Raw genomic sequence first — 11,395 nt, 5'->3', positions numbered from 1 at the left:
CCCCCTCCCTGTGTCTCTCTGTCTCCCCCTGCAGACGGAGGAGAGCTGCCTCCTCGGGTGGAGCAGAGGAACGGCCAGCTCCACTTCACCAAAGTCACCCGCAGCGACGCCGGAAACTACACCTGCATCGCCTCCAACAGCCTGCAGGGGGAGATCAGGGCCCTGGTGACCCTCATAGTGGCCGGTAAACAGCTTACATTACAGGGCCATGCTGCCATGCTAGTCACCAGTCACACACTTGTGGTCGCAGCACATCTGAGTCATTGATCATTCTCATCAAGTGGCACACACTGCAGCCTTTATTGTGTACTTGGTGGCACTTTTATTGCCCAGTAATAAATAGCATTTGGGTTTTATAGTGTAACCACAGTCAACACAGTGTGTGAAGGAAATGTTACGGACCAGTTGTGGTTGTATTAACCAATGTGTCCATGTGTGTGTTTGTGCACATACAGTGTACATTCGCTTTAAGTTGGAGCCAGAGAATACCACGGTGTACCAGGGCCACACTGCCATCCTGCACTGCCAGGCCACCGGAGACCCCGAGCCCCACATCCACTGGATGGTCAAAGACAAGACGCTGGACATCAGTAAGAACAGGAGGTAAATAAGAGAAGATAAGATAGAACTTTATTGATCCCAATTTGGGACATTTGGGAAGATTTTGTGAGGTAAATGAGACACCTGGTGGAGTTTGTGATTGCACATGTCTTTGCATTGATTCTAGATTTAGCTTGTGCTAATATAGTATTACACACTTGAATATAACAGGCCTAATGCAAGAACATCCAAACCTTTTGTACGATTCATGAACAGATGTCAGCCTCTCGCTACATTTAGTACAACAAATAAAACATTTAAATTGTAGTCTTACCTAAAAACGTTAATGCTTTTACGCCTTTTGAGTCTTTAGTTGTTTCAGGGCGCTTTTTGCTCATGTCACATTCAACTTAATGTGGCCTTAGCAATATACAAGCCTTGCACTTATTTGGAAAAGGCACAATTACGACTTGGAGGAGCTCAATTCATGCACAATTTAATGTTTTTACAGGAACTGTATTGCGTAAACATTTTGGGAACAATTTAAGATGAGAAATGTAGAATAAAGTGACTAAAATAGAATATCTATATTTGGCCAGTTTTCGTGCATTCCGTCAGAAATGTAAATGTGTGTGTGTGTGTATGTTGATGGACTTTATTGTGAACGCACTACATCTCTCCGTCCCTTCTTTCTTCCTCCAGGTTCCAGACGATGCCAAATGGCTCCCTAGTGATTACAGATGTGACTACAGATGACACGGGCAGATACACATGTGTGGCGGGAAACAGCTGCAGCATCAAAGACCGCGTGGCTCAGCTTTATGTAGTGGGTGAGTCTAACACACACTGACGTATATACACAGGCTCCCTATATCAGGAACAAAGGAGCACACATGAGCATTAGCCACTGTCACAGGTAGCGGATTAAGCTTTAATTAAACCTCCACCCTCCGCCTGTCGTGCGTTTCGACAGGTTAATAAGCGCAGCCACGTCTCTGACACCGCCGCTGTCACTGAGGTGAGGGGATCGGGCAGACGTTCGATCTAATAAAGCCTCACTCTGTGGCCCTCTGTGTGCTGACTGATGCTGAAAATCACAGTCACACACTCGCATGAGTCTCCCATACCAATCATTTTCTCCCAAAGTAGCAGGATCCAGATTAGTTTAAAGTAGGAGACAATTCAAATGTTTGGCAGGGTCAGCGTGACAGCTCTGCCCTGCAAAGCCAGTGTTAGCAGTGCAGACAAAATGATTTGTAGTTAAATGAGGTTACTGTATGTTTTGTATTATGGTTTTAACTGTGTTCAAATCCAATGCAAATGCCTAAACAAAACAGATGAGTGTTTGCTGACTGCTTCAGTAGGGCAGAATAGTTGTCCGACAGTTTTTTAACAGTTGATGCATTGATTTAACTTTGCACATCATTACTGTAGAGGATTTTTAACAGTAAAACCATACCATTTTTAAAGGGGCCCTATCATGCTCATTTAAAGGTTTCACAATTGTATTGTGTTCTTATACCGTGACATGTCTCCATGCTTTAATGTTCAAATTATTTATTGTTCTCATACTGCCTGTGCTGCAGCACCTCTTTTCACCCTCTGTCTGAAACCAGAGCCCAGTCTGCTCTGATTTGTTAGCTGGCCGGCTCTGTTGTGATTGGTCAACCACTTAAAGATGTCCCGCCCCTTAGCCTGTCATGTACAGTTTGTTGGAGCGTTAGCCAATAGAAACACATCCTGTACTGTTCCAGAGCTTTTTTAGTTGACCATCATTTTTGCCTGTGCCCGACAGAAAAACCTATGCATAACTTTGACGAAGTGGAGGACAAGGCTCCCTACAAGATGATCCAGACCATCGGCCTGTCGGTGGGAGCAGCCGTGGCTTACATCATCGTCGTGCTGGGACTCATGTTCTACTGCAAAAAGAGACGCAACGCCAAAAGGCTGGACAAAGGCCAAGACGGAGAGGAGCCTGAGATGGAGTGTCTCAACGGTACGGTGCTGGAGGAGAGGCTTTCTGAATGTGTGGTTAGGCAGTTCTAAAGTCAGCGAGGGGGTTATTGATGGGAGGGGTTGATTTCCCCTCAATTCATGTTCCTCAGTGCGTTGTGGAAGGTTTAGGATATCTGCTGCCATCTTGTGTTTGCCTAGCGTATTGCATTAAACATGTGTTGCAGGTTCCTTTCAAATTGTTGAGAAATTAGCTGTCTGTATTTTGAGTGAAGTGTTTACACTGTAGAAGTGACATTTAAACAAACTCAGCTCTCTGTATGCATACAAATAATTTTTAATTCTTAGTGAGTTATTAAGGAAATGGAGCAGCTGCAAAAATACAGGTTTTTTAGAACATGTCAGAACCAATGTTAGACATTTGAATTATTTTTTCATTACATTTGATTTCAGTTTTCAGAATTTGTCTGTTTGAGTGTTGTACTGGCTTTAGTTTAGAAAATGCATCTTTAGGAATTAGTATAATTTCCTTTTCTCCTTTTTTATTAAGTTTCAGCATACGACAATATCTTTCACCCTTTTTAATGAAAATTAATATGTAGTGACGTTTTAAGTCAGTTTGATTTACTATTAACAGTGCTGCAAAAATGGCAATCTAAAAAAGAGTCTCTACTCTACATTTAATACCAACTTAATTTTTGGCTGTGCAGAGAAACGGATATTGCTTTGTTATGACAAGGAAACTGTATCGGGACGTAGTTCCCTATATTGGTTCCTTTTAATACCCTTTCATATCTCCTCTGACCCTGTGGGATGTGTGTTGTGTTTGTCAGGGGGTGCCATTCAACAAAATGGCCACACCACTGCTGAGATCCAGGAAGAAGTGGCACTCACCAACATGGGTACCATAGCAACAACGGAGAAACGCCACAGCCATGTGAACAACGATAAGCTCCACTTTCCCCGAGCAAACCTACAAACCATCACAACTTTAGGTACGCTGACTTAAACAATCCTCCTCTGAGAACGACTGTCTGTGACCTCTGAGCTAATATCTGGTTGTTTCTTTTCTCATTCAGGCAAAGGGGAGTTTGGCGAGGTGCTGCTGTGCAAAGCTAAGGGTATGGAGGAGAGCGAGGAGGAGACGGTGGTGCTGGTGAAGAGCCTGCAGAGCAGAGACGAGCAGCTGCAGCTGGACTTCCGCCGTGAGGCAGAGATGTTCGCCAAGCTCAGCCACGCCAACGTGGTGCGGTTGCTGGGGCTCTGCAGGGAGGCCGAGCCGCACTACATGATCCTGGAGTACTACGACCTGGTGAGAACACACAGAGAAGGACACACAGAAGTGTTCAATCAGTTAGCAGATGTAACAATTTGTTCTGTTTTTATCACACCAGGGAGACCTCAAGCAGTTCCTGAGAATTTCCAAAAGCAAAGATGACAAGGTCAAATCTCAGCCAATCAGCACCAAGACCAAAGTAAGTGTTGTTCCCTAATGTACAGCTCCCAGCATTCTTCATCCTGCACACTATTTAGCTTGAACATAAGAAAATGTAAATGTATGTCGGATTCAGCATATTAAGATTGTTGGAGTTTATTTGTTGTTTTTCCCGTTTCTTGTAAATATCACGTTCCCTAGACACTTTACACTCTTAGATAATTGGATCAGTACTTCTCTCATGGCTGTACACTGAATATGAAGCTACAGCCAGGACACTGTTAGCATAGCTTAGCTAAACCGTGGGCTAACCTGGCTCCACCCAAAGGTCAAGAAAAATTAACCTAAGCCCTCTAATTAAGACGTTAGATCCTCTTTGTGTAATCCGTACAAAAGCCAAGATGAAATCCTTGGAAGTCATGGTTTCCTGTCGGACAGTTTCTTGATCTGTGGAGATCCAAAACACAGAGATTTGTTTGGACTGTGTTTTGATATTTATTTAGATTAAAAGTCATCATTTTGGTGCAACACAAATTGAAGCGTTGTGGTCTTTCTGTTTATTCTTGACCTTGATTTCAGATTATTTCCAACTTTTTTTCCACACAAATGTATGATTTTTATATTCTCACAGCATATGATATGGTTTTCTTGTACATTTGTAAGGTTTTTCTTTAGAAATGTTCAAAGTTCTTTCTTGTAATATATCCCCCCCCTAGCTCCGTCATTTAGTAATTAATCTCTTTTCTTATACTGGCCCTCATACAGCAGCATAACTCCTAACTGCCTGATGCAACCAATGCTAACCTCTGTAACCGCTGCTGCATTCTAAATGTATTCTCAAAGTCACTTCACCCTGACTGTTTCTCTGTTGTTTTCTTTCCCTTCAGGTTTCCATCTGTGCCCAGGTGGCTCATGGGATGGAGCATCTGTCCAATCACCGCTTCGTTCACAAAGACCTCGCCACCCGAAACTGCATGATCAACAGTCAGCGGCGCGTCAAAGTGTCCGCGCTGAGCCTCAGCAAGGACGTCTACAACAGGTCCGTAGAAAGGGACTTAGTTTGATAATAATCACGCACTTTAATAAATGTTCTGATTTAATGTTCTTCAACATCTCTGTTCATCTGCTAATATGAGGTGTTCCCTTATCATTCTCCTGTGTGCTACAGTGAGTACTATCACTACAGGCAGGCATGGATCCCGCTGCGCTGGCTCCCCTCAGAGTCTGTGTTTGAAGACGATTTCTCCACCAAGTCTGACATGTGGGCCTTCGGAGTGTTGATGTGGGAGGTGTTCAGTCACGGGGAGATGCCATATACCAAACTCAGCGACGACGAGGTGCTGGAAGGTCAGTATGAAGCTTCAGAAGACTTTTTTAGATCATATTCACAGAAACAGACAAGATAACAAGGTCCTTCAAATACACTTTATTTATTTAGTCAGCACCTTTCATGCAAACATGCAGGCCAAATTCCATCACACAAATAAAAATAAAAAATAAAATGCTGACTTAATTACAAACGAAGTATAAAATAAAAGCATCAGTAATGAAAATAATGTCAAATCTTAAAAGCTAAGGGTATGGTATATCTCCCAAACTAAAAGTCTGATTAAAATAGTGAAAGTGACACATTTTGAATCATTAAACTTTCTTGTGTTTTCCCTTTAATTTGCATTTTTCTGTAGAATGTTGTCGTGAAACATAATTTGGGTTGTGTCTATGCATTTAATTTAATGTGCTTAGGGAGAGCTATGAAAAGTCTGCATTTATTGTGTATTCAAATGTCAGTTACCAGAGTTCCAAGGTGCTTTAAACATGCCCCTTGAAATGCTCAAAAAGTGCTTGAACTTGACTTTCTAAGGAACGCTGAACTTGAATGCAGACGTTAGATGACTAAAATCCCTTTCTGAATATAATATATATAGTTAAAAAAGATTTCAAAGTGCATGGCAAAAATCTTCAAAATTGATTTAAATTAGTTTATGACGGCTTCTGGCAAAACTACGGAGCCCCTAAAGGGACATGGAAAAAAGAGAGAGAGAGAAAAAAAGGTCGGGATAACGTGAGCACTAGAAACTAACCCGTTATTCCGACTTCTTTTTTTTTTTTTTTGAGAAAGTTAACGCTGCGCGAACTGGAGCACACAGGAGGAGACAACCATTTAATTGCAGACTGTTATGTTTACGTGGGGAAATGACAGTGCATACATTATTTGAGGGGGGGTGGGGGGTGCTAGTGCACTGTCAACGTGGGGGAGCCTCGCTGCGGGGAAACGGTGCACCTCTGTCGCCTGTCAGCGCAACTTCAATGATGCTGTTTAAAAACATAAAAATGTAAGGGCGGTGCCGGCCGTCAACAGCCCTTGACAACCGGCCGTTCTGTGATTCTACAGATGGCCAGTCCGCCACGCATGCGCACACACGCACACACTCGATTACTCCCCCTTTTGTTAGTTTCATGAAGGAGATGTCCGTTCACCTGATGTGAGTCTGTTTGTGTTCTGCTCAGCTCCGCTCTGTGTGTGTGTGTGTGTGTGTTCTGAGTGTTTGTTTCCCTTTAAACCAGCAGGTACTCTGAGAGTCACGGACATTAATTCATAGATCAAAGCAGACTGGTTTACAGACTCTCCTGTTTTGCCAATACGGTGCTTAAACAAATAGCTCTACACCCCTGGTCGTAATGTCCATAAAATTAAGTCTGAGCTCGAAATATATCTCAAATAATGTATACACTGTCATTTCCCCACGTAAACATAACAGTCTGCAATTAAATGGTTATCTCCTCCTGTGTGCTCCACTTCCTCCATGGCGCACCGGTAACTTTCTCAAAAAACAAAAAAAAAGTCGGGATAGCCGGTTAGTTTCCCGTACACACGAGATACTAACCCGTTATCCCGACTTTTTTTGTTCTCTCTTTTTTTTTATGTTCCTTTTTAGGGGCTCCGTACAAAACACCACAACGTGAATGCATCTGTAGAGGGGATACAACTTGTGGCTTACATAAACAAAAATTTTACCCCAGCTTTTTTAAGTTTTTGGAACCAGTAGGGACAATTTCATTATGTTAATTCGACAAAAAACGTAACCTAGTTCTCGTCGTTTTAAATGCATAAATGTTACATATTATAACTTAGTGCTGCAATCTCAAAGAATGGCCTTTGTAATCAACAACCCGCTCTTTGTTAGTCCTGCTTTAACCCCCTCCCCTCTCTGCCCCCCCCACCCTGCAGGTCTGCAGACAGGGAAGCTGAAGCTGCCCCTGCCTGACGGATGTCCCTCCAAAATCTACAAACTCATGGCCCGCTGCTGGGCGCTCAGCCTGAAGGAGCGCCCCTCCTTCACTGAAATCGTCCACGCGCTGGGAGAGCAGCCCTCTGACAGCAAGGTCTGAGAAGACCCTCACCAACCCTGACCTCCTTTCTTTAAAAAAAATAAAGACAGGAATGCTGGAATATTAGTCTCACACATTTCAGGGAAGTGGGTTGAGGAGAAGAAACTTTTTTAATATGCATTTCAAACAGCGGGCGTGTGGATCAGACTCCTTTATTCTACAGCAGTGGAAACACACTCACGTCTGTGTGAGCGGGTTCTCGTGAGCAGTGACGGGAGTTTGCCTTAACGCGGCAAGGACGACCCCCCCCCTCCCCAGCCAAGCTGTGGCTCCACTGCAACCCCGCCTGCCGCTCTGTCCCAGAGTTTCACAGAGCCTCACAACCTCAGTGCCTCTACTCCACCCCCCCCCTCCCACACACACCCAGACCGCTTTGTAGTACGTTACAGCGCTCTAACTGGCTCCATCAACAGGAATCATTGTTGGACGTTTATGAAACCCCCCCTTGAAAATTAGGTTCACTGCTCTGTCTAGGATGAAAGAATATTGAAGGAAAAGTGGGACTTCAGTGAAGCGTTTCTACTTGAACCTAAAATCCAGCTTCTATCCCCCCCCAAAATGTGTGTGTGTGTGTGTGTGCGTGCCACTGAACTGTTCCCATGCTACAGTGTACGTACGTTCAAAGAAGAAGAAGTGGAACAAGGTTTGCATGAAGGTCCGTCGGCTGTTACGCTTATAATTTTGCGACGTGAGGAGACTTGTGGAAAAAGAAATCTGTGTTATGGTAACACTTCAGGAACATGAAAAAGAAAAGATCAAGTTTACAGCCAAGGAATATATTGAATAGATGAGATTGTGGGAGTTTTATGAGTGTGTTCTGTTTGTATTAACTTTGAGGTGCTTATCGGTCACGGCCTATGGGTAAGAACACCCGTTTTAATCACATAATCATGTTGCAGGCATGCAGCCTATCACTGTGTTTAACCTGCAACATAATTTCTTCAGAGGTCCAATCACAGTTTTCCTTTTCCGGGTCCAATTGTTTTGTGCAATGCTGCCGAGTGGACCATCACACCAGGCAATGTGTACATAATGTAGAAGCCATGCACTAACTTCACTTAAAAAGAATATCCCTGTTTATCTCTATCATGTTGTGTAGTAGGACATGCAGGTGCCTGTTTATTTATAATGAAGGTCCTGTCTTTTTTTTTTTAACTATGTTTATAACAGAAAGGTACTTCTCTGATGCTATGTGTTCATTCAGTCCATCTCAGTTCAGCCTGGAAAGCTGAATATGTTAAAACAAAGGTCAAAAGAGTGACCCTGGCTCACCAGATCTCATTTAAGTGCCTGGTAAATGAAGGATTATCTTTACTGTTTCCCTTTTTACATTATCTAATCAAATGGCCTTTGTTTATGAACTTGTTTTTTTATACGTTGTTTTTAGTGTAATGTTTTTATGAATGCTAGGACTCACACCTAGACCTCCTTTTTTATCTGCTTCAGCAAATGTTCACAATAATCACAGATATATACTAAAGTATACATGCTGCTGTCAATAAAGGTTCACAGTGTTTTTACCCAATGTGTTGTTATTAACACTAGAGCTGAAACAAATCAGCTAGTGGATCAAAATATAATTGCCAACAATTTTGATTATTGATCAATAATTAGTGTAATCTTTCATGCAGAATGTAAACAAAAAAGGCTTTCCCTCGCATCTCAAAGATGGAGTTTTTTGCATTTCTTTGTTTTATATCAAATTAAAGCGAATATTGTTATGTTTTGGAATGACTGAACAAGACATCTAGAGAAATAACCGTGTACATGGAGTAACTGCTAGATATGCTCACTATTTTCTGACATTTTCTAAACAAACTTTTAATCTAGAAAATATTCGACAGATACATTTAAATTTGAAATAATCATTAGTTAATTGCAGTCTTAATACTGAAAATAGCAATGCATCTTCGACAACTACATCTGTGATATTTTTTTTCTTTTGTATGAAAATTGACTTTTGAATAATTCAAACTATCTAGATGATAAAAAAAACACATTTAAATGCATTCTAGTCCATCTTTCTGTGGTAATGCAAATGCATGCAGGGACCATTTTAAATCACTTTCATTTGAATGCATACAGAAACACTTTAAAATAGGTATTCAGCTGCTGAAGCACATTCACTCGTCTAACAATAACTGAAAAGGATTATGGGAAGCGTTAGTGTTAACAGTGGCGGCCGGCCCATAGGGGCGCTAGGGGCGCCGCCCCCCCTCTTCCCACATGTTTGATTGTCATTCAAAATTCAAAATAAATAAAAAAACACATTTCCAAAATATATATTTTTTTAATTTTTATTTTTATTTTTTAAGAACAAGGTAAATATTATATAGTTGGTATCAGTAAAATGTATAATCTACAATAAAATCTCGTTTTAAATTGTTTTACGATGTCTAAAGTTACCGATAAGTCACATGTTTCCTGCCTGGCCGCAGCGTGTATCATTACCCTCTCTCGTCCGGGCGGTAGAAAGGAGCCCTCAGCCAGAGCAGCTGCAGCCAACAAGCTGACTGTTGCTATCTGTAAACTATGCCGCCGAAACATAATTTCAGCCAATCAGCGTCGTCAGATCTGATGCTCAAAGGGCGCCCTTTCAGCGCCCTGGCCTGTCTGTCTTTGAGTTGTTTGGACTCGTATCCAAGGTGACGCTACAGTAGGGGATGGCTGCGTCTGCAGGTGTAGACTCCGGTGCTAGTGGATCGCCGGAGCTGTAGATTAACATTTGCATGCTTATTGTAGTTGTAAGGGCAATGCCTGTGGCACCATGGAGCATATGTGTGGGCTGGACCTGTATTTTATAGGAAAGGAGTGATCAGAGGGTCGAGTTGTCGATTCTTGTTCAGTTTTCATCTTCCTCACCCTCTCAGACTTTGAGTTGCGCGCGCTGCTAAAGAGACGCGCTACCATGGAAACCAAACAATGGTGTAGCTGTATTAAAGTCCGAGTGGAAACAGTCGTGAGTAAATCTGATTTTGTCAGAAATCGGGAGAAATGCGGGAGTCTCCCGCGAAAATCGGGAGGGTTGGCAAGTATGACACACACACACACACACACACACACACACTGTCCGTATTTAGTCTCCTGATTTTAAATGCCCTAGTATGGTTTTGTCACCATTTCCATAGCCCCACCAAAAATATTTTCCACCAGCCGCCACTGAGTGTTAACCATAATGTTAGCTTCTTTCATTCAAAAACATTGCCACTTGTAAACCTGTTGAGTCTTTAAGACAGATCTGGCTTGCAGCTGTATTTCTACACAAACGAATGTGTAAAAAATAATGAAGGTGATGAAATGTTCACTCAAGTGGTATTCCACCACAAACAAGTCTCTGCAAGGTGATATTTAGCGTGTGTAAATAAGCCTCTAGGTACGTCTCTTAGAAGTTATGGTACGCTTTTAACAAAGTGGTCGGAATACTTGACAGTAAATGCCATACATTGGGATGTATTATGTAAAATCAAGCATATGTTGCTGTAAAAGCACTATTTTCAATTGTACTGCTGAGTCCAACAGTTCTTTCTTTCACCACTAGAGGGAGGTCTACATCTTCAGTAGGTATTTTAAAATCTGATCCTCAAAGTTTGCCAAATATTTGTTCCCTTATAATTATGTTTATAGTTGAATATGCTCACATGGCCTTTTATAGATGCAAAAGAGGATAACTTGTTGTCTTAAATTACTGACAATGTTTTTACTTGCCTTGATGGATATGGCATTATTGAATTTAAATTATATTTGGTGCCCAGAGGCAAGATTTGTTGTATATCCTCAAAGATAAATCATAATGCATTTAGAGTTATTAGTGGTTTGATGTTTTTTTGTCATCCAGTTTCTGTTAGATTTCGCTTACTTTTCTGACAAACTAAGGATAAATCTTAATGAGATTCATAAAACTTAAACTCCTAGTAATAAAGTGATGTTGTGATAACAGGATTTGCACCTTAACAAGCTTTCATAGCTCTCTTATTTATATCCCACACTATGGAACAAAAATCCCCTAGCAAATGTTGGTTAAGAAAACTATTTTCAAATATAATAACTTGTAATTGTTTGAACTTGCCTTGAGCACCA

General features: G+C 41.7%; 1 protein-coding gene across 1 annotated transcript in view; it reads left to right on the top strand.

Moving 5' to 3' along the window:
- ptk7b (protein tyrosine kinase 7b) overlaps positions 1-8,838 on the top strand; it is a 12,460-nt gene extending 3,622 nt beyond the window's left edge. Inside the window, exons 5-14 of the mRNA XM_010775583.1 lie at positions 35-184; positions 456-603; positions 1,243-1,370; positions 2,336-2,536; positions 3,327-3,488; positions 3,573-3,805; positions 3,888-3,968; positions 4,816-4,967; positions 5,097-5,275; positions 7,158-8,838. Coding sequence (XP_010773885.1) covers positions 35-184; positions 456-603; positions 1,243-1,370; positions 2,336-2,536; positions 3,327-3,488; positions 3,573-3,805; positions 3,888-3,968; positions 4,816-4,967; positions 5,097-5,275; positions 7,158-7,318 — 1,595 coding nt within the window. The 3' untranslated portion in view covers positions 7,319-8,838. The remainder of the gene's footprint in view (positions 1-34; positions 185-455; positions 604-1,242; positions 1,371-2,335; positions 2,537-3,326; positions 3,489-3,572; positions 3,806-3,887; positions 3,969-4,815; positions 4,968-5,096; positions 5,276-7,157) is intronic.
- The last annotated feature ends 2,557 nt before the right edge of the window (positions 8,839-11,395 follow it).

This window comes from Notothenia coriiceps, unplaced genomic scaffold, assembly GCF_000735185.1.
Source record: "Notothenia coriiceps isolate Sejong01 unplaced genomic scaffold, NC01 NC01_scaffold00015807, whole genome shotgun sequence".
NCBI lineage: Eukaryota > Metazoa > Chordata > Actinopteri > Perciformes > Nototheniidae > Notothenia > Notothenia coriiceps.
The sequence above is the reverse complement of the archived record's forward strand: the minus strand, read 5'-3'. Positions and strand labels throughout refer to the sequence as shown.